The sequence below is a fragment of the Mercenaria mercenaria genome, chromosome 1, assembly GCF_021730395.1.
Source record: "Mercenaria mercenaria strain notata chromosome 1, MADL_Memer_1, whole genome shotgun sequence".
Lineage (NCBI taxonomy): Eukaryota > Metazoa > Mollusca > Bivalvia > Venerida > Veneridae > Mercenaria > Mercenaria mercenaria.
The window spans coordinates 28,961,132-28,985,710 of NC_069361.1; the positions used below are offsets into that span (position 1 = coordinate 28,961,132).

The 24,579-nt window shown below is 32.6% G+C and overlaps 2 protein-coding genes across 2 annotated transcripts in view; one reads left to right on the top strand and one right to left on the bottom strand.

Annotated features, from left to right (window-relative positions):
* LOC123542642 (cleavage and polyadenylation specificity factor subunit 2-like) overlaps nt 1-24,579 on the top strand; it is a 176,695-nt gene that overhangs the window by 102,893 nt on the left and 49,223 nt on the right. The gene's annotated exons all lie outside the window — the stretch shown is intronic.
* On the bottom strand, nt 5,638-18,004 carry LOC123542703 (neuropeptide Y receptor type 6-like). Its single transcript, XM_045328670.2, has 2 exons — nt 17,535-18,004; nt 5,638-7,085 (listed from the first exon to the last, which is right to left on the bottom strand). The coding sequence occupies exon 2, from the start codon at nt 6,918-6,920 to the stop codon at nt 5,751-5,753; it is 1,170 nt and encodes a 389-aa protein (XP_045184605.1). The 5' UTR covers nt 6,921-7,085; nt 17,535-18,004; the 3' UTR covers nt 5,638-5,750.

A 24,579-nucleotide genomic window follows, 5' to 3' on the forward strand; every position in this document is an offset into this window, starting at 1 on the left:
AGGCAATGTGTTGGAGTGCTGCGTGCACAAGAACCACAACTCTGACATCTTTAAGTTTTAAATTATTCCCCTGTATGTTTGCTTATCCATAGCAAAACTTAAAAGCTATACTCTAACTTGGAATGTAAATATGTAGGGACATTTAGGAGTGCCGTGCACATACTTCTTACTGATGTATTATGTGAAAATTATGCCCCCTTTTTAACATAGAAATTTTGCTAAAGATTTGCATGTTTTTTTTTTTATTTTGTTTCACAGGAATTACTCAACCAAATGTGTTCAGATTCTTTACGTTGTTGGCATCATGGGATGACCTCACAGGGCAATGTTCATAACTCTGGTTTACATTTAAACAAAATTATCCCCCTGTTTCAACTTAGAAAATTGTATATTTTTTTTTCTTCTCAACCCCCCCCCCCCCCTTCCCCCCCCATATAATGATTACAATATCTTGGTAAACATTTTCAAATCAACAAGCACGCTGTCCTGTCAAGAACCCCTGTTTACTATGAGATTGGCGGATATTGTTTGTCGTGCAAACCAAATTATCAAGTTTTGGCCATAATTGTTATGATTCTCTAAAACTAATATATTAAAGGAAACTATACCCTGCTGTTTATTTCTTGGGTGAGAATCAATTCTTCTCACCTTAGCTGCAAGGGGTATCATGTATTATGCTTCCAGAGCTCATATAGGGTATTCCGTACATGAATGACCTTGATGACAGGTTCCAACATTTATATCACAATTTTTATCTGATCATAATTTTAAAGTACTTGTTGGTTCAACCCTTTCTGACTCTTTTGAGCAAGAACAGGACATTTCGCAAGGTTCTATTTTATCTTTTTAGCATCATAATTAATGATATTGTAAAATGCTTGTTACCAGGTACAGATTGTTCACTATAAGTCGATGTTTTTTTGATACGTTATCGTTCGAAAAATATCCATACAATTGAACGCCAATTACAGCAGTGTTTGAATAAAGTTCAAACTTGGGCCATGAAAAATGGTTTTAAATTTTCCAAATCGAAAACTCAGTGTGTCCACTTTTGTCAGTTACAGGAACAGCACTGTGACCCTGAGCTTTTTCTAAATGGTACAAAAATACCCGTTGTTGACGAAGCAAAATTTCTTGGTGTTATCTTTGATAAAAAGCTTTCTTTTATACCACATATAAAATACTTAAAAGCCAAATGTCTGAAGTCAATGAATATTTTAAAGATAATTTCAAATAGAATCTACTGATTGGGGAGCCGATCGCAAGGTTTTATTAAGACTTTATTGAGTTTTAATTAGATCTAAGCTAGATTACAGTTGTGTTGTTTATGGTTCAGCAAGAAAATCTTATTTACAAATGTTAGATACCATCCATAATCAAGGTCTTCGTATTGCTTTCGGTGCATTCCGAACATCGCCAGTTGAAAGCTAAGCTTATATGCTGAAGCAAACAAACCCTCTCTTTACACATGCTGAGAAAAACTTTCATTGCAGTATGCTTTGAGAATGGCTGCAAACAAATCTAATCCTGCTCATAAAATCATTTTAAACCCAAGTACTTCAATTCATATGAGAAAAAACAGAAACAAATCAGACTGTTCGGATTTCGCATAAAATCTTCTATGAATGAAACTGACTTTGAATTTGATGGTATTAAAGAAAATTGAATTCCAGATATACCACCATGGACCCTTAATTCCCTTACAGTTCTTTTTGATATGAAAACTGCCTTTAGATAGTCTGAAACAAACCCTGAAATATTCAAGTCCAGATATCATGAAATCAAGTCAACTTACAAGGACAATTTTGCAATTTACACAGACCGTTCAAAAGATGAATCAAAAGGTTGGGTGTGCTGCTGTCAGCCTCCTTCATCAATCAAAATTAAGTTTGCCAAATAATGCAACAATATTTTCAGCCGAAGCAAAAGCTATTGATTTAGCCCTAAATTTTATATCAAAATATAGTGAAGAAAAATTTATTATCCTATCCGACTCGCTTTCTGTTTTACAGTCAATTCATAACCGAAATATGGAAAATCCTTTCATCCAAAATATTCTTCTCAGGGTTCATGAACTATCTTTAAAAAAGTCTATCATATTTTGTTGAATTCCCAGTCATGTTGGTATTCATGGAAACGAGGATGCTGATACTGCAGCAAAGAAATCCCTTTCATTATCTCAATCTAATTTGAAATTACCACATACCGATTTTAGGCCCAATATAAACAAATACATTTCATCTAAATGGCAGTCGTCATGGAACAATACTTCATTCAATAAAATTCATGATATCAAACCTACTCTAGGGGAATGGCACCAAGGGAACAGATCTGTTCGCAGGAAGGAAGTTGTTCTTTCTCGTTGTCGAATAGGTCATACCCGTTTGACTCATTCTTATCTTTTGAATAAAGAAGATCAACCCGAATGTATACCTTGTCAAACACCGCTAACTATTAAACATGTTTTAATCGACTGCGTGGACTTTGCTCCACAACACAGTACATACTATGATGTTCAATCTTTGAAAGAGTTATTTGAAAAAGTTTCAGTCGGAAATATTTTATCGTTTTTAAAGCAGATAGGAATTTATCAAAAAATCTGAACTTTCATATTTTTATTCACATCTTTTGCAATATTATTATGTTTGCAGCTGATATTTTAACACATACATATATACATTTTTACATAAATGATTTTAGATATGCTTTACATTTTTAAATAAATGATTGTAGATATGCTTTACATTTTTTCCATAATGTGCTTTACATAAATGATTTTAGATATGCTTTACATTCAATATAACTTCTTCTCGGCGATATATGACCATTTTGTGTCGGTTCGCTGTAAAACCCAACTCACTTACTCTGTACATGTATATAGAGTGTCAATAATGTTCATAAGAGGCTTGATTCATCTCTCGTGGACATACATCTTAAATCAGGCTTGAAAAACGCAGTAAGATACATGGCTTTTGCACTTGGTAGATGTCATTTTTTTACAGACATCTTCTGCACTAAGTAACCAGACAATTTTGATCTGTATATGCAAATGCAATTAGTTTATATTTAAGTGACCAGCTGACCCTACTATGCAGGATGAGTAGCTAATCCAGCTGAATTACTCAATAATCTCACTGAATTTCAACCACAAGTTGTTCAAGTAAAAGAAACTGACCATAGTCTGAGTGCAGTATGGTAGTCTGGCCAATATTTTAACAGTGATAGCACTTGGTTAACCTTCCTGTTATTGTTTTCTTGGATTCTATACCAGCATTTACTTGTTGTCTGCAAGTAACTGACAACTTATCCATTTGATGACAGTGATAATATGTACTTGGTGATATCTTGTGTACTGAAGACATGTGTTTGGCCTTGTTATTCACCTAAATGTTGCCACTATAACCCTCCTAGTGATAAAACAAATTCACTCCATATGTCATGGTAATTTTTATTCACATTTGCTTCAACTCAAAGATGCTTTTGTAGAAAAGTGCATGTCTCCCCCAGTGCATCATAAGTAGTAACAGGCAAGAAGTCAATAAGGGACAGGAGCGAAAGTCAAAGAGACACTGATGGTTGCCTGCAATAGGGTACTCAGCATGTCCAATCATACCACGAAGTTTCAACATTCCTGGCCTAGTGGTTCTCAAGTTATGGATTGGAAACGGATTTCCATGTTCTGGCCCCTGTGACCGTGACCTTTGATCACGTGACCCCTAAATCAGTAGGGGTTTTCTACACTGCATGTCCAATTATCCTATGAAGTTTCAACATTCTGGGTCAAGTGGTTCGCAAGTGATTCATGGGAAAGAGTTTTCCTTGTTCAGGCCCCTGTGACCTTGACCTTTGACCAAGTGACCCAAAAAACAATAAGATTCATCTACTCTGTAAGTCCTTTCATCCTATAAAGTTTGAAGGGTGTGGTTACGGTCACTGACTTCAAATCACTTGCCCCTCATCGATGTGGGTTCGAGCCTAATATTCGGGGTGTTGAATTTTTCATGTGAGGAAGCCTAGTCCAGCTGACTTACGGAAGGTCAGTAGTTCTACCCAGGTCTGGGGTCTTCCTTCACCATCAAAGCTTGAAGTCGCCATATGACCTATAGTTATGTTGGTGCGACATTAAACCCAACAAAATAAATAAATAAATAAATTGAAGGGTCTGGGTTAAATGTTTCTCAAGTTATTGATCAGAAGCCATTTTCCATGTTCTGGTCCCTGTGACCTTGACCTTAGATCAATTGACCCAAAAATTAATACGGGTCATACACTCTACATGTCCAATCATCCTATGAAGTTTCAAAATTCTGGGTCAAACGGTTCCCAAGTTATTGATCAGGAAAGTGTTTCATGTTCAGGTCCCTGTGACTTTTGATTAATTACCCCAAAAATGATAGGGGTCATTTACTCTGTAAGCCCTGTCACCCAATGAAGTTTGAAGCGTCTAGGTCAAATGGTTCTCCAATTAATTATTGAAAATGAAGTGTGACAGACGGATGGCCTCTGTGACCTTGACCTTTGATGGAATGACCCCAAAAACAGTAGGGGTCATCTACTCTGTATGTCATATCACCCTATGAAGTTTGAAGGTCTAGGTCAAATGGTTCTCAAGTTACTGATCGGAAATGGATTTCAGTGTTCTGGTCCATGTGACCTTGACCTGTAACAGAGTGACACCAGAATCAATAGGGGTCATCTACTCTGCATGTCCAATTATCCTATGAAGTTTCATCATTCCGGGTCAAGTGGTTCTCAAGTTATTTATCTGAAATGATTTTCCATGTTCAGGCCCCTGTGACCTTGACCTTTAACAGAGTGACCCCAAAATCATAGGGATCATCTCCTCCATAAGCCCTGCCACCCTATGAAGTTTGAGGTTCTAGGTCAAATGGTTCTGCAGTTATTGATTGGAAATGAATTGTGAAGGACAGATGGGACAGACAGGGCAAAGGCAATATGTCTCCCCCAGTGGGGAGGGGGAGATATAATGATGAGTAGGATGTGTGATACACAAGCATTTGGCCTTGTTTATTTTGTCAAAAATTTGCTATGTATGATAAAAAGCCACCAAGGGTAAAAAATCCAGCATGCATTTACTATAATTATATTAATTGAAGAAAGGCTTTTTTACAAGGCCATGCAGTATTTTATGATGTCCCATGCCATCATCTTTCAGGTAGATCATTTAGGCTGAGAAATAAGTTTGAAACATTGACAAAATAATACAAAAATTCTGTTTCTTGGAAATAATCATGGCTATGATATTTGAAAAACAAACCTAAATAATTCTATGAAAATAGGCATGCTTTGTCTTAATAGAAGTTACTTTTTGAATAGAAAATGTTTCAACAATTTCTTGATCCTGATAAACACTGTATAAACTGTGATATTCTCGGAAACTAAGAAAGTTCTCCTTCCCTTGTGGGACTGTATTGAAGAGTTTGAGGAAAAGACACAGATTTCGATAACAGGGGAGTAGGTCATTTTTGCAGACTGGTAACAGTTGTGTTGCTGTCACATCGTAGGATAGAGGAAACGCAACCATTCATAATACATCAGTAGGTCAGCTGAAGAGTGATCAGTCAGTGAGTTAGTAGCTTCTGACATACAGAATCAAGAAAATAAAAGAAAAAAGCATTGCAAGTTTATCTTATTTATTCATGATATTTTACAAATACGTCTTTTTGATAATACATTTACCCCACATAAATAACAAATTGAACAACATTGTAACTGTGCATGATATAAGTCTATAGTATAGCAGTAGCAAATTTGTCGACCTTGTCTAACATAGGTTCTGTGCGTGAGGGATCAGCCTGTGTGTACGCATGTCCATTTTGTCGCACCCTATTTCTACCTTGGCGATTTACCATCACATTAAGTTCCTTTCTAAAATTGTCATTGAGCCATCCGTATAAGAAAGGATTGATGCAAGCTGAACCCATAGCAAATATTTTCAAGAGACAGTCTATTAGTTTGATATACCTGCTGGGGATGAGCGTGAAATTGAACTCCAGTGTGAGTGCAAAAATGTTCCAAGGCAGCCAACAGATTGAAAATGCAAGCACTATTGCTATCAGAATATTGTTTGTTTTGTGCTTTTTACGTTTTTCATTTTTCTTGATTGGCCGTCGACTTAACACCTGGCTGATTCTAATATATAAAAAGCTTGTTGTAAAAAGAGGCACAAAAAATTGAATAACGATTGTGGAAACGGTATAAATATGTCTTAATTCTGCACTTGTCCAACGTTCGATGCAATACGTCCGGTAGAATCTAAGTGCAGGAAAGTCAAGTACTCTATACTCCATCTGCATGATGATTGGAATGGCTAAAAGCGTTGTGAAAATTGTGATACCAATAACCAGACATATAGCTTTTTCTGAAGACATTCGTTCACGAAATGGATGAACGATGAGCACGTACCTGTCTATAGCAATCATAAGAATCGACATTGAAGACACAAAAACTGGAACTCCGAACGTGGGCATGATGACTTTACACAGTGTATCACCAAATGCCCACTGATCTGTTAGCTGGTAGTGAAGCTGAAATGGCAGATTGAATGAACAGAGTAGAATATCAGACGTCGCCAAACCAAGAATGAATATGTTTGTTGGCACACGAAGGTGTTTGTTTTTGATGAGAACGCATACAATGACAACATTTTCCAGAAATCCAAACAGAATAACGATGCTGTAAATAACAATGACTGCGATACGCCAGTGTTTGTCTTTTAAAATGTCCAAATCTTCTGGTCTTTGATGCGCTGTAAAATTGTCGAAAAGTTCAAGCTGCTTTTGGAATTCCTCAAGTGTCATGTTACTTATATCCATACTCAGTTTCGTAACTCCGCTATCACTGCTTATAGGATCGCTGGTTTTCTCCATGTTTGTAGCTGAACGGCGTTCAAGATGCATCTGGCAAAATCCTGCTGTATTTAACTTTATATACTGTAAGGTGAGGTCACATTCTGGACCATTTATAAGACACCTTGTTCACACAATTAGCACTTTCTTAGTATTGTCAAGGCTTGAACCTTAATTCAGCGAGAGTAATTTTGCGTTCCAACTTGTTGCAAGTATCTGAAATAGAAGAAAACATCTCTTACAACATGCTGAAAATATAAGAAAATGATTTTTTTTGTCTGAATTTCAGTTTGAGGGTTAATATTGCATGTTTCAGTATCACACAGAATTAATGTAGATTTTTTTTCAAATTTTCATTCTTGAGATTTAAAAAAAAAATTTCTTTATAATGAAAAATCGAATTCACCCAAAAGGTATAATGTGAATATACATTAAATAGCTTGTTGCAAGGATGCTTAGCAACTGAATCAAATTCTAAGTTTTCAAAACTGCTGTCAAAACTTGACATTTTTAGCTGAACAATACTAGTTAATAATGGTTACAGTGTGAAGGGTGCACAGTTTATGATAGCAATAAAATTTTCTACCTTTCTGTATTTAATTTTTCAAATTTAATTTTAAGACAATTACAGTTTTATGTTGACGCTACTGAAGGAAATTTTATGAAGCCTGATACAATGCTGGAAGATGAAGAAAGTACAAAAATCTCTGTCCCATATGTTTTGATAAAATTATCTCCCTTTTTGTAATTCTCTTTTGCATGTTTCTCTCTCTTCAGTAATTAACAGCATTTGTAAAATCTGATTTGAGTTGATATAAAATTTTAAGTATGAGAAGTAGTGCGAAGTGCAGGACTTGTCCTATTTTGGCACTTAATTCTTACATTTTTGTCTGTACAAAAACTTTACAACAACTGAAACAGATGGTTTAATGAGATAGTGAGAACCATAACTTCAGCTTTAGTAATTATTGATTTATCTCCCCTTTCATGACGGGATATAGTTGCTTTACAGACTGCAGTCCTGTCATGTGATTGCTAAACACAAATATTAATGACTAATCTAAGACAGTATTAACCAGCTGATTTGTTCCATTGTTCGAGTTTCTTGCACAGCTTGCAAATAATTCAGATTTATATGTTGTATTAATGCAGTTTATGATCCTTTTTTTGCAGATAATTTCTAAGGAATATGTTAGATAAACCTAATGAGAATGCCAGCTGTCAGGCCAGTACATGTAAGATTTGGTATTTAGAAATCATACGTCTGCTATTTCCTCATTTCATGATAGAAATTCTTTGAGATAGTCTCTAAATTAATATAAAGAATTCATTGTAGTAATATTATTTTTGTCACATTGACATTGGCATGATATAATTTATATTGTACATTGTTAAAATATTTTCTGATAAAGACATAAATATCAAAACTAGTAGTGAATGTGTTGGCTTGGTTTACTTGGATCTATGTGAAAAACAAGTTTGAAATTGAAATCAGCCTTGTTAAACTTGAAGGCTCTTAATTTTATGTTAAAAGCAGATAATGCTGCTGTCCAAATAGAGACTACACGTAATTAAATTGTTAGCAAAATGCTACTTTCAATATTACATGAAATTATGAAGTCAAGGTCATAAAGGGACATAATCAAAACAGGATATTTTAGTCAGACTTATGACAAATACATGAGAAAACAATTATCAAACATCGAACTTAACCAGAAAATAAGAAATAATGCATTTTTTGCATACATTTTATTATTTATTATGAACTAGAACATTTTGACTGATTCTTGTGTTACGAAAGATAAAAACTGAAAGAAAAAAAAAAGAAAAAACAACAAAAAATTATATTAAAACTTATATAATTATTATTTAGATTTATTATTTGCATAAACTTGTTAATTAAAGGTTATTAGATTTGTAATGAGAAATATGCACGTCGAGTTCTGCAGCAGAAATATTGTGCAACTTTAGGAGAGCAATATCATTCCGCAAAAGAACGATTGCATACTGCTTGATACAAATCTAATAATCTTTTTATTACATACATATACTACACTAATTATTATTATATAAATGATATAATTTGTTCTTTAGCCTGGGTGAAATTGTAAATATTGTTGTTAAAGAACTTTTTAAAAGCGACGGAATGCATGAAACTGACGTCACATATGACGTCACGGACGCTGATATGAAATTTAAGTGTCAGTATGGAAAAATGTTGACGTTTCAGGTTCCATTGAAACTTAACAGACTTATAAACGAGTATGTAATAAACTATGTACCTATTTAATCTATCAAACAGTAGTTACCAGATCTGTTTTTCAGTTCTGATCCAGTTGACGTAATTAAGCAATTTTATCAGGGATGTAATAGGGACTTTACATTGTAAAATCCATAATTGCCATGTTCAATGAAAATAGATTAATGGCCAAACTTTGATCTTTGGACTGAATGGAATATTTATGTAACTCCTTTAATCAGTATGAGTTATGACAGACTTTTGTTCAACCCTCCCATATTACTTTGTCTTGAAACTAGGTAATGAGTTTTTCCAGAAAATGTGATTTACAATATATCAGAAAATCTTGATTAGTTTTTGTTGTGCTTCTGAACCTGACAGATTTTAGATCAAGCTGGGTTTTAGAATAAGACCTAAATTACACGTAGATATAAGCTGACCAATGGGATGATGTTATTTTCTGAGGTATTGTTAAAAGTTACTTTTGTTTTGTTGGGTTTTATTAAACAGTAATTTGAACCAGCTTCTGCATATTCCTTTATCAATGACCAGGGAGTCCATTATTTCCATAACAAGTTATTTTCTTTATCTTTCTTGAAGTATCAAAGACAGCATTGTCATTCATAAAAGAAATATTCTAAGAAGTCCTGTTTTAATTAATCATAAAAAAATACTGACAAGGTATTTCCAGTCTGTTTTAAGTTTTGGCCATTTTGTTTCAATTTCATGTCTATTTGTTAATTGATTATCATAAAAATGTCAGAATATGTAACTTAAACATTTCAATGTATAAATGATCAAATAGTCATTTTTTTACGAAGTTTTTATGAATTTCTTCATGAATAAGTTCATAAACTGAAAATGGAACTATATCCTGTCCGTGATATATTGATAAGAAGTAAATAATTGCTGCATAAAAATGATAAAACTTCAGTTTATACTTAATTTATTTTAATCACAAAATTTAAAATCAGTTATTAAAGTTTCTTCAGGGTTGTCGAAACTTGTGACTTAACTAATAAGAAGATTCTGTATTTTTTAAACCCATGATATTGACAACATCATAATTTATACTGCAAAGTGATCATGTACACTTTTAACTATGTTCAGTTTTAAAATGTTTCCTTCTAATTTGCTGTCAAAAATTGCTGAATTATACGATTGTGCCTTCCCGAGTGCAAATGGTGGAAACTGATCATGTGACTGTTCATGAAAGTTCATGCATGTTTCATGAACTTGTTTCACAAACTAAATTAATGTCATGAAAGTCCATGAATGTTTCTGAAATAATCAAAATTAATGTCATGAAAGTCCATGAATGTTTCTGAAAGCTCATGAATTAAGGTTGAAAGAGATGGATTGTTCATGAACTGCCTCAAATTTGTTCATGTTCTTTTCATGAATAATAGTTCATTCATGAACAGATCATCATGATCATGCACTGTTCATGAATAGTTCATGAACTAATGAACTTCATCATATCTGGGATTTGCTAAAAATTTAAAGGGAATTTACATTAAATTTTTGTTTTAATTAATATAAAACTTTCCTACTATAATTTTTAAAATGATGTGTAACTTATACCTGAACCTTGCAAAATAAAATCAAAATTCATTAAAAAAAAACTTGGATCAAATGGAAGGCTTTGATAAAAACTGTCTTTCATTTATAAAAAAAAACAGGTTTAATGGGAAATCTTAATTGAAGGAAATAGTTTAAAAGCATTTTATTATGGCATAATGACGTCTTCATAAAAAGAGTTTTAAAAGTCTTTTTAAGTTAAAACAATAATTATTTATAATAGCAGTGACATTTTAAACTGAGTTGTTACTAAGTACCTAAAAGCTTCTTACAAAATTATCTCTTTTTTAAAAGAAGGATCGGCCAATTACCGTAACTAAGAATTTTAAAAAAAATTAAAATTGTTTCAAGTTTTATGTCAGATGTTTCTGCCAGAGGGTTGACAAACATGAAAAGAATCTTTGAAATCATTACATTATAAAAATGAAACTGTACAACAAGAGAATGAATGTTTTACTATTTAATCTAACATACATAGAACAAATTATTTAAGTAAATTTTATGACTTGAAATGAGAATAGTGAACATTATTAATAGTCTGTTTTGCTGTCCGTGCTAACTGTATACTATAATGTTGTTTTTTTTTATTTTCTTATGTAATATTTTCTTTACACATGTGTAATTCTTTGTAATTATTATGTGCAATGTATATTTTACATTATAGACTTGAAATAGATCTAGTTTATTTATTGTTTACAGCTATGTGTTTTGAAGAATTTTGCATAAATTCAAACTGTATTACACTGGGACCCCTTTATAACACTGTTGTTGGGGTCCAAGGTTCGAGACCTGCGGGTCTAGCGGGGTTAAATTTATAAAGCGGGTTGGCCATATATGCCGTGTATGCAATACCCCACCAACCCGTAATGCATTAGACGTATTTTGAACGCTGCTTCATGTTATATATGAAATTCTAAGCGTATAAGCGGGACATTTATTTACCTTATATGCTACTGGAAAATCCATTAAAAAAATTATAATGCTGTGTCATCTTCCCATTTCGTCGAAATTTTAAAAGAAAGTTGAAATTCTGAATCCCGGAAGTAAACATGTAAACTGTGTGAGAAGCGCGTGGTCATGAAAATTATAATAGCGCGGGGTTTTAAACACGTGAAAAATAAATAAAATTATACGAAAGAGAAAAAACGCGAACAGTTTTACAAAATGGATAAAATAAAATAGAAAATTATAAAATAAACTGATTAACTAGTTGTCACATGTCTATTGTCCTATTTTATTGAACTGTCAAATGCATATTGATTAAATGGGTGGTGCATAGAATATTTTAATCTTCGGTTGATTTTCGGTACATTCTGTTTTGTATACGGAAAGTAACCAGCAATTAAAATAGTTTATTTTTAAAGCGTGTATATACGCAAGACACAATAGCTCAGTGGTCATCGTCAATAGCCTGAAACCTGGATTTCGTAAGATCGATACCGTTCAGTATCTGAGTTTCTTTTCCCACAAATTTCAACAAACACTCTGTACATGTACATTTTATCCAGTATTTCCTTCATTTTATTTTCACAAGTATTTTTTTCTTCATTTTTAACTCTTTTATTAATTTCTCATTTATATATATATATCTTTTATGTATTTTTTTCACAGTTCATTTCACGACTATACAAATTTCATAAATATAAATTACAACTAGCTAAATTCTTCATTCAGTTTCATTCACGGTGTCGGTACTGCTGTCAGCGAAGTCATATAAATCATTTAAATAATTGAAAATGAAAAATAAAAAATGTGCTCGCTAATGGGCTCGAACCAGCGATTTCCCGCATTCGAGGCAAATACTGTATACAACCACTGAGCCACAGATACAATCGATGAGAGTGTGTTTCACTTTCAATACTAATAATGATATTTAGACACTTTAGCAAAATTTCTTTCCGTAAAACATACGGATAGCACTGAAGATGGGCCGAATATTAAAATATCAGATGCATAGAGCGTGTAATGTATGCATATTTGACAGGATAAAAAAATAGCACAATACATGTATTCAAAATTTAACAAAGGCGTTACGCAAACAAGTAAGCTAGCAGACGATTATTTATTTTTGTCACAATTGTCATGGAAAAGGTGTTAAGATACACAGGTAGTTTTATAATTGGTTATGATGTATATATATATGTATGCATATATATGTGTGTATGTATATATGTGGGTATATATGTATATATATATATATATATACATACGTATGTGCTATGTTTATGTGTGAAATATATATGTATGTTTATTATGTATGGATGCTGATGCAAGTATTTGTTTGTATCAGCGCATGTGTATTTATGTAAATTGCATACATGTTCTCTGGTTTACATAAAGTACAAGGGTGTTGTGTCATCACAGGGTAAATCTTGTTTTAGTTATTAACTAGAAATGTTATGTTTGTCATTTAAAGTTTGATTAGATAGTCTCATATAATTCTAAAACAAGAATGGTCATATGCAATTTTTAAAGTTGTTTAATGTTTTATATGTGTTTGTATGCATGTGAATGAGACTTAAATAAATAAATAAATGTGATCAAATTAAATAACAAAATAACATCTGCGGACACATTTTTTTTTTTTTTAAATTTGGAAGCCAAGAGCGTACCGCGTTATACCGAAAAAGCGGTATATCGAATAGCGATATAAAGGCTTTTGAGCGTATAATTTATTGAGAAGTTTTTCGTTTTATCTTCAAAATGACAGATTTGTACAAAATGTCTCTATAGTGCAAAGGTTAATTAATTCAGCACCTTTATATTATCAAGAAAATGAACATCATAATGTGCTTCCTATAATACAAATATCAATAATTTTCACAGAATTTGCTGGTTTTTTTGTTTTGTTTTTTTAATAATATACATTTTATGTGGAACTGTAAGTAGTAACAGAATGATACAGATTTTTATTTTACCTCGGATTAAAAAAATTTCAAACGCCTCTTCCAGTTTTATTGTTGTTGTTTTTTCGGGAATGGAAAAAGCCAGGTCATGTATTAAAATCATGGCTTGCTTTCTGTATATTTCTATAAATTTGTTTAATTAAGCAAGTTTATAACATCTTACTTTAATAGCAAAAATTTTATGTGATGGCTTTAAATCTTGTGTGTTTTTATATACCTCCATGTATTTTATTTGATATATAGACAGTACACTTAGAAGTCTAAGAGCAATATAGTTTTATTTATATAAAAAAAAAAAACAACAACAACAAAAAAACAACATAATTGTAAAAAGTTTTCCTGTATTGTGATACAAGTGTTATCAAGGGGAGCTACTTGTAATGTGCCTGTTTTGTATATTTACTGTATTACCTCCCTTACATTGGGGTGTAGTCACAAGAAATACAGATATAATTGATAGCAACTGCTACATTATTTAAGATATTTATGAAGACAATTATTCGTAATAATAATTGTTAGACAAAATTTATGCTGCAGTAAATAATGTAATTCCATAAATACCCACAAGAGATAATGCACTGCATTTTAGGATTGTAATTATTTCTGACTGCCATTATAGCTGACGACTGGATTAATTTCATGCAGTGAAATTGCTCATTTATCATAAGAAAATTGTCTTCATGACATTCTTAAGAAGGTGTGTTTGTTTTATGATCAATTATATATACATTAGATAAATCAAATTATTAAAAAAAGTGGTTGTTGCCACAGTTGCTACTTTTTATGGTTGTAATCATGATAAAATTGCCTTGTCATTAATTTTTCATTGCATACATAATCGTTTGTATTAATTTTGATGGTTGCATCGTCTGTGAAAATATATCCCAAACAGCAAATTATTTTACCTTCACAATGTAAAAAAAAACAAATGGCTATAACCAGTAATATAGTTATTTTCTATTTATTTTTTATATATATTTTTTTCTGTTGGAAGTACCTCAGATCTGATGTTACGATTTTGTTTATGTTTGTTTCAGTAGTTGATAGACTTTTACAATATCACATATTCAGTTTTGAAGCCATTCACATGATTTTATCAAGGCAGTCAGGTAAACCGACAGATAAACCGACAAATTCACTATATAAATTTATTCTAATTTTATCGAATAATTGTGTCAAATCATAATTTCAACTTTTAATATTTTTTTTAAGTTGCATGCATGTAAATAAACATAATTTATACATAAATATATAAAGTCTATATTATTTGTTCGTCCACATTTACTCTAAATGTTTGGTAATTGCTGTTATTGATACACGCAATATCCGTCTTCCCAAGCAAAAGCGCTTACACTAACAGTTTTAGTCGGATGTGATTAAACCTACCAATACAAAAGATCTTTTCAGGAGCTCCATTTGTTGTGACAGTTTTTTGAAAGAGTTTGTCATCCATTGTGCAAGGCGATAATAGTGTGCAATATTGACTTGTTATAATAATGATATATATAACAGTAATCCCCTGTGTTGTGAGCAAATCAAATTATTTATGATTTCCTTATCTATACCCAATTATAGTGGCACAATTTTCAAAACATGTGCAAAGAAGCGGACAATCAGGTATGCAGTCAGGTATACTCTATAGAAAAAAAATACTTCTGCGAAAATAAGATATCATTTCGCGTTTTATGAAAATGCACAAACTTAAAAAACCCTGAACCAGTCCATTTTGGAAAAATAGCGAAAAAACGGAACCAGCAAATACAAAGCCATATATACAGTATAACTCTCAAGGGTTTAATTTTTGTTGCCATTTACATTTTTACCTGGACATTCTCAGACAAACACAGATATAATTCTTAGGCGCACAAGCAAGCCCAGACACAAAATTTAATAATTTCTGTTTATACATTTTGACATATTTTAATGCAGACTGTTGGGTAATACCTAGACATTGTTTTATTGTCGGTAACATTGTGTCTATAATCACAGCCAAATCCAGGTACAATTTTACTGCCATTTATATTCTTTATCCAGAATCACAGGCAAATCCAGATATAACTATGATTATTGCCAATGTCAAGAAGCACCATTATTTTGAGATAAGTTCTAAGTTTAAACAATATTTATTTTCTGTCACAAAGTCAGTATAATTGTATTATTGCAAACAGGATTGGGCAGAAAGTCTTCAGCCCAAATGGAAGTATTCTATGAAATTCATGACAACTTTCCTACAGGTCTCCTGGTTATATACTTGCTATTTAATTTCACATACTAGGTATTTTTTAGCTAATTTATGAAATCTACTGAATCCATCTTACTATGTCTGCAATTAAAAGAGGACAGAACAGAACAGAACAGGACTTTAGCTGACAGGTCTCCTCATCATTCTACAAAATTAAGTTCACTGAAAAAAAAAAAAACAACTTTTACTGAAGTCCATATTTTCTTGTTCAGTGCATAGAAATTTTAAATGTGAAAATCTACATGTTAACAGTTAGGATGAAATATTCAAGAAATATTTAAATTCAATATATTATGATGTATGTAATATTTATAGAAACAACAAATAGATTGAAATGACTAGTAAAAGCTAAACACAGAATGTTTGTACATCTTAGTTCAGTTTAAACATTGTTTGTATAATGTTATACATTGATTATTATTATTATTATTTTTATTATAGTCAGTAAATTTTCAACAAAGGTTTTGTATACAATGATATGATTTTTTAATATCTTATTTGACTTCATTTTATTTTTGTAAAAAAAAAGCAAGATGTTGCTTTAATTAAGACTAATTTTTAATGTCCAATGAAACTTTAAGTAGAGTTACTAAGTACCTGTATATTCAAGAATTGATGTGCTGACTTTTCATGGGAAAATTTTAAATTATTCCTTCTAAAGAATTCTTACTTTATTTATCAAATTACTTATTTTCAGTAGAAAAATGACACTTTTATGCGTGGACTATCAGAATGGCTTCTTCAGCTTTATAATGTTCTATTATCCTGTCAGAAACCTGGCATCATTGAGTTGGAGAACTTTGGACAGTTTATACACTTAAAAAGCAGTGACACTTTCAGTCTTGCTCATTTTTTTTTTTTTTTTTTTTTTTTAAGTGTTGTCAATTTTCAAATCATATGGGTATTGGTCAAGGGTGTACCGTGGCAGTTTTGCTGGTTTAATGTTCTTTTATGCATGTTTTTGTTTTGCATGCAATTTTATTTTTACAGAAGGTCTCAAGGCTTTTGCAGGTGGCACCTAAATCCTGTGTACTCCAAAAACGTACTTATGCCAGTGAAAATGCTTTATTTTTATTGTCATTTTTAATTGCATGGCTTACCCATGTTCAGGCTGTTGCCCACATTTTGCCAGGATACAAGCTGCTTTGCTTGCTGCTTCATTCAGGACAGGATTTTCAGTGGTAGCCATCTTTGTATTAATTTAAGTTGTGCAACAAATAATTTCCTTATGAAATATTTATATTGCTAGTTCATGACCAGACTGTTTTTGGAAAGGAATTATAAATTAAGTTGCCTTTTTCAAAAAATCTCTTGATTTTTTTTTCTTTTAAAATGATTCAGTTATAGATATATATATATATATATATATAGAGAGAGAGAGAGAGAGAGAGATTTTTGGCCCCTTCCTGTATCAATCCCTACTGAGTTAGATTTTAGTTATGTTTATTTTTTTCAATCACTCATTTCTTCTTTAAAAAAGTTATAATTTGTTGATGAACATTTTATTTAAATAATTATTGTCAAAAAATTATTATTATTATTAGTTTTATTAATGTTTGACAGGTATTAAAATTATTTTTGTACCAGTATTCACTATTGCTTAAAGAACATGTAGGAATCAAAATGTTTTTTATTTCTTTAGAGAATCCATTTAAGATGGTATTTGGAAATTTTGGAGTATAGAAAAATATACCCACCATATTTGTGAAAATGAAATCCAATGCTTTTACTTAAAATTTGTTATATAAATTCCAGTTGCAATACCATTTTATCTCTGGAAATGGTAAATTAATCCATCTATTGTTTAAACAATAAGAGAAAGTCTGTCCTATTCGTTAATGTGTGTAACTAACAGTAGCTAACAGATGTCTGCCAGATATTGAAAATTTGTAGAAAGGGGCTTCTGTATATTAGTGTTATAGCGCTAGAACTTCCAATAATGGATCGCCCTCTCTCTCTCTCTCTCTTATAAGCAACAACACTCAGATGTTGACACCATTCCTTGGGAGATATTTTCACAATACGAAAGGTAATTTAACATCCCATTCAAAAAAGAAATAAAAAATCTTATAATTATCCAAAAAAATGATTTTTTTTTAATCTGAGCTCATTCCGTCAGTTTTAACATGTCAGATTAGAAATTTATATATGATACTAATGTCAGGAAACAACTTAGACTGGTAGTCCATAATTACATGATGTATGGTGCTCTCCAAGGTGGGCTGAAATGATGAAAATTCATTTTTAATTTAAGTTCATATTGATTTTATTTTAACTCTAGAATTGATTTATTTCAAAAATCCTACTGGAAATCATTGTTTATATCCTCGGGGGAAAGTCATGTTACTCGTTTTACCCAAGATTTCGGTATTATATAGTCATGCTCCAAACAATATACCTTATGATTTATTCAGTGTGGTTGAAATGAGTGTGATTCAAAAATAAAAACTTTTAGATTTGTCATGCAGTTTATCATCATAAACAATCTCCCAGAAAAGGAACATAAGACAGTGGTAGCTGTTTACATTGTATGTTATCAAAATAATTTATTATTCATAAATATAAACTATTTGCTGAAAACACTAGTCAGTCAGGAGTGGCAGCTGGTTCCATTTGTGTTTGATGTTTGACATGGAGAAATTGCTGCAGGGATCTGGTAATTAACATGAAAAACATTAAGTTCAAAACCTCATGGAAACAAAAAAAATATTTGCATGGTTCATTATTTGTATATTACATTATGTGTTTGGCAATATAAATACAAATGTTGACAAGTCGCTAAATTCAATACAAGAAATTAGACCATGGCTAAAAACTGAAAAAGTTCTAGTTTGTTACAAGTAGTTCCTTAATTAACAGTTAATGACATAAAAATCCAGAACAGTTCATTATACAGAAAGTAATTAAGTAATGCAAATTAGATTATGTTTTCTAATGAACACTGGGTAGGGTCGGTGTGTTAGAGTGGGGTGGGGGGTGGGGACCACAATGGCTGAGTGCACTTTCTCCTCACTGCTATTTGTTCAAAACATTGTTTTGGGTTTAGAACTCTTTCAGCAGGGGAACCCATCCATTTAGCTAACTGAAGATCATTGGTTCTACCCAGGTGCCCTCCCATGATGAAATAATGCCAGGAAACGCACCTGGGGTCTTCCTTAGCCATCACTGCTGGAACATCACTATATAATCTAAAATTGTTTCAGTGTGACGTAAAACCCAAGAAAAACAACAACAAAGTGATAAAAAAAAGTGCTAGAGAGTTCTTGGAAAAATAAGAAATATATAATTATTGGCTGAATGTGTAGGCTTATATATCAATCAAGCAAATTCTTTCCAAGGCTCTTAATCAAAAGGTGACTGTGTGGCTGTCCATTGTTCACTCTTGCAACTTTTAGATAATTGCTCATCCCTTAGATACTAGGTTATTTTTATTTAGTTTATGACTTATCATGATTGAATACGAGTTGTTGTGAGAAATGAGAAGAATTTTGATAAAATCTTTATAGTTTGATGGCAGTGTGTGACTTGCAGATTTCAAAATGAAAGACACCCAACAGCTTTTCGTTACATGTTTCATTCATATTACATAACTGGTAGGTTAGACAACCGCATCTTTAATTTGTTTATCAGTAGATAATCATGAATTTTAAGCTGTGATAAAATTATCGTGAAGTTACAGAGTGAATTAAAACATCTTAACAGATTTATTTTACGGGGTCATAACTACTGAAATACAGACATACATCTATCCACCCTAGATAATTGGAGAATCTGTCAACTGTTTTTTTTATGTGAAGACATATACCCTATATTTCAAGTATGCATGAAATTGCAAACATGCAGAATTTGAAGTAAATACCCTATAAACAGATCTCAAGTCAGTCCATAACATGTCACTCACATTTTCATTTAGCTTCAGTCATAACCCTGATTTTGTCTTACCTGCCAAGAAACTGCCATAATACTTGTTATACCCACAGATGCAAAGTATATGGCTATATTTGTGTCATATGTGCAGAGTGCACAACCAAGATCACTTTGTCCAAGGTCTGAGAGCATCCTTGGAGGTCTAAGGTCAAATAGGTAATAACTTATGTCTGCTCAATATCTTCTTATTTTCATAAAACTAGCATTAAATATTTAACCATCATGATGTGTGGAGCCTACAATCCAAGTCAATAGGTCTGTCAAGGTCACATTTGGAGGTCAAATATAAGATAGTATGTGTGGGCTTCATAACCACTGGAAGGGTTTTCATAAAACTAGCATTGGTTTTTAACCTCATGAAGACAACGGTTAGAGAGCACAAGCCAGGTCACTAGGTTCATGATCATCACACTTGGACGCCAAAGATCAAATAGCTCAAATTTGTGTCCACTCTGACGCTGTATCTTTTTTAACCACTGAAAAGATTTTTGTGAAACTAGCATCATTTGTTAACTTTATCAAGACAACATGCATAATGCACAATCCAGGGCATTAGGGTTAAGGTCAAGGTCAATATGAAAGGTCAAAGGCAATGATCACAACATTTTACTTTTCAAAGTGGCATCTGGGGGTAGTCATAGATCTAGTCAATTTTGTATATATATTATAATAAATAACGACATTATTTTGTATATAATTACAAAATCAAGCAAGTTCATATTATAGGAAATTAATATTTGTGCTGATAGCATTTGTATGTGTCTTGATTGATAATTTGAAAATCCATGGACTATACTATCAAAGCAGTATTAGTAGCTATTAATCGCCTATAGTAATAGCTCTGTTTTTTTGTGTGGCAGAGCAGTGAAACAATTATCTACAGTATATCAGACACAATTTAGTAATACAAAAAGAAGAGAAGCATGCAATTTGATTTGTTTCACAGATGCAGCAGTGTTAATATCAAATACAGGTACTACAACATCCACAGAGTTATATATAGTAAGGAGTCCCAGCTTCATTAGATATGTTTACTGCAAGGGAATTTTTATCATTTTTGTGTTTGTAACATTTCAAGATAGGGAGCACTGATGCTGGCAGTGCATCAGTAGTTATTACTTTAACATATTGTACTTAATCAACTGGAATGATGGTTAGTCACGAAAAACATAAAACATAAAAATGATTAGAAAACATAGAATTTTTTCTTTCCGTATGTGCAGCAAATTGATGTAAAAAAGGGATAAAAAAAAAGTATTTTGAAATGGTTCAAAAATATATTGATCTCAAGTATTTCAGGTTGGTTCGAGTTGGAGAACTTAAGCAGTGATCAAGACTGTTACCAGGCAACTGAATTGTAACAAATATTAACATTGAAAATCTGATTTTATAGTCACTTAAAAGAATCAAATGCATTTTTAAAAAAAACAATAATCTAACTTGCTTTCGGAAAAAAACAGCATTTCGGTTGCTTCTTACTGACGAAGTGGTGACGTAAAATTAAACGTTGTGATTATAGTAGCAGTCAGTATAAGAAGAGCCAGTAATTGCCTTATCATTACAAGTCTGTAAGATAATAAGCATTTTTGTACAATAATAATAAAGCATGGTCTTGAATGACGATGATTGAACCTATTTTAAGTATTTATTGTAACTATGCAATTGTACTGCGTTTTTCCGGCAACTTGATAGTGATGTCACATGGTACATACTATGATGTTTACCAAGAATTATATATTATTTTATCATGCTGAACCTGATTTTTCTAGGAAGTGGACTTGAGTGTGGTCTAAATAAGCTTCAAGCTTTTACTGGTTGAGCTAAAGTGAATTAGTATAAACTAAACCGTTTAAATGAAAATAATAATTTGAGCCGCGCCATGAGAAAACCAGCATAGTGGCTTTGCGACCAGCATGGATCCAGACCAGCCTGCGCATCCGCGCAGTCTGGTCAGGATCCATGCTGTTCGCTTTCAAAGCATATTACAATTAGAGAAACTGTTAGTGAACAGCATGGATCCTGACCAGACTGCGCGGATGCACAGGCTGGTCTGGATCCATGCTGGTCACAAAGCCACTATGTTGGTTTTCTCATGGCGCGGCTCAAATAATAATTTCATAATATTCATAGTCAGGCCTCTGCAAGATGGTTGACTGGGGGACGAGTTGGCTGAAAATGGTTTGTAGTCGGACTCTGCCACAGTTTCATGTAACTGAGGGGATTCAGGTTTATGACATATATAAGCTGTTACCACAGGAGTCTTGCAATGGATTATACCGTATTACAATACAGCTCAGAGCACCTCAAAGCTGAGTACAAGTCAAAGAAATTGTCACTACCTGAGACTGACCTTGTGAAATGTCTGTAAACACAGTGTTATCATAATTCCATTCAAAAACCTGTGGAATGTTTCATCCACCATTCAAAATATACAGTTTTAATCAGCTGTTAAATGACCTTCACCCCAGATATTTACAGGAAGTAAAGGTAAAATCAACACCAGCCTGCTGCAGGAAAAATAGATAGACTGGATTATTTCATTTATTATATCCATTATTTACCAGATCAGTTTTATTCCCAAAACTATTTCCTTGTAAGCCCACCAGTAACAAGCTTTCAGAGTCTTGACACAATGTATTTATCAATTGGACTTAATAAGGAAGTAATTTTGAAAAGTTTTCTTTGAAAGTCAGACTCTGCTGTATTACCTATTATCTTTTCAGCCAAAAGTAAAAGCATACCGAATGATTAAAACCACAGTGAAACTATATTATTATTTCTGAAAAGACTGTTTAGATTATTATTTCCCACATTAAAGCCCAGTAATAATTTAACTGCAGGTGTATGGAGGTCTTTTGTAGCAGAATTTCCTCTTCCTGTTAATACTTCTGATGTAGACTGGCATCAGTCGTTAGAGTCATTAAAAGTAAAGCTCTTGGCCATAAAATCAATCCTCTTTGATGGCACTTTCTGAAAAAATTTACAATATCTCTAAACCTCTGTTGAGATGAGCCTAGAGAGAGAATGGTTTTCTTGAAAATATTAGCATCAGTATGAAGAAAAAATAAACTTTATTACAGATAACTGGATCTCAACAGACTTTGTAAGTCTATTTCTGATGATTTTTGAGTCGGCTAAACGCTGTCAAGCGTTTGACGAGTCCTTGCTATCGCACGATTTCTCATTCTTAAATGGCCTCACAACACAGCGAAGTGATGTAGTTCCATTGGATTGTCTCTAATTTCAAAGAGTTCATTGATCGAATGAAGTTCATTTATGTCAATCCTACTTGCTATGACCAATATACGATGTAATCTGTCATATTTATGACTTGTAATTGTGCAATACTCGAATAAAGCCACGTTTTTTCTTCCGCGGTAACTCATTAAGCATAAACACGCATAACGATTCTGCGGGATTTGGTAATACATTTGCGCATATGATTATGGTGACGAATTTTATGCCCTTTTGTCACAAAATAGCAAATATGATGTTCACAAATTCAAATAAAAACTGCATATTAACTTATTAGCCAAATTATCCATTTGTTACCCTGTCCGTTTCAAAAAATAATCTTTAAAATCATTGCGCAAATAACAAATTTATTGTGCTGTGCATTTTATGAATTGCGCAGGCTTACAAAGCTTGCGTAACATCCAGCGAAAGACAAAATATAGTTCCAGAACACGCTGCTAGTATTTTATTGAGTGGGTACCTCTGAAAGCATTGGAATGTCTCTTATCAAAGAGTTTACCACATCGATGAAATTAAATTATGACAGCTTCATTTTAAATGACCCGAATAAGATATGTGCAGTACGTTAATTCTTCCGCGAGACTTCGCGGATGAATCCTAACTACATTCTGGACACTTCTCGGCGAACATGCGTGACCTGTTTATAACAACGCTTCTACGACTTTGCGTGGGTTGAATTTTGCAGTCAGTAAACGGACAAATTATCGGAAGAAGAAGCTCTTACTGGTTTGTTTAGTTACTACTGATATTAAAAATGATATTAATTCTTATTTTTCGAGAAATAAACAAATCGGCGAAACATTAAATTGTATTTTCTTGTAGTTTTTGAAATCGAAAGTAGATCGTCTATGTTTGGCTGCTTTGACGAAACGAAACAACTTTTTTATGAAAAGGTTTAAATAAGAGGTAATTTAACCGTAAACTTCAATGTCAGATACTGCCAATTGCTGCTAAATGTCATCACAATTTATAAAATATATTGTTGAAACTGGAGAAAAGTGTAATCGTATCCGGATATAATATTTTGGGTAAATATCGAGCTGTGTTATGAAATTTTAACATTCAAGTAACATACATGATAGATATTATTGTAACAGAAATGATTCTAGAATTTATTTTTATTACACCTACATATAATCTATGTCAGACTCGTATTTTAGTCCTGAGGCATGATCTGAAAGTAAAAAGATGAAGTGACAGTCATACTTTGGATATTGTAATACTAGAAAGAATCTAGGTAATATTTAGAAATTGAAACAAAAGATTTTCAGTTAAAATCGCACCAAAGGCTGTATCAAGGGTTTGCATATTCAAAAATTTCTTGTGGTAATACCCCAAACCCTACTTGCAGGAGGGGGTATCCTCCCAGACCCTTCCCCCATATTGCCACTTTACAGTTTGATACATTTGCCCTTTTACCACCTGCCGCAATGCCCGTTTCAAAATCTGACTGCAATTTAAAGCGGAAAGAAACACCCCTCCCCACACCCACCCTGCTACCGACCACGTAAAAATGGCTCAAACATTTTTCTGCCCAGTCTGTGCCTGTCTGTCTACATG

Bases quoted from the DNA above. Each gene is read 5' to 3' on its own strand.
- LOC123542703 (XM_045328670.2), bottom strand. From the start codon at position 6,920: ATGCATCTTGAACGCCGTTCAGCTACAAACATGGAGAAAACCAGCGAT.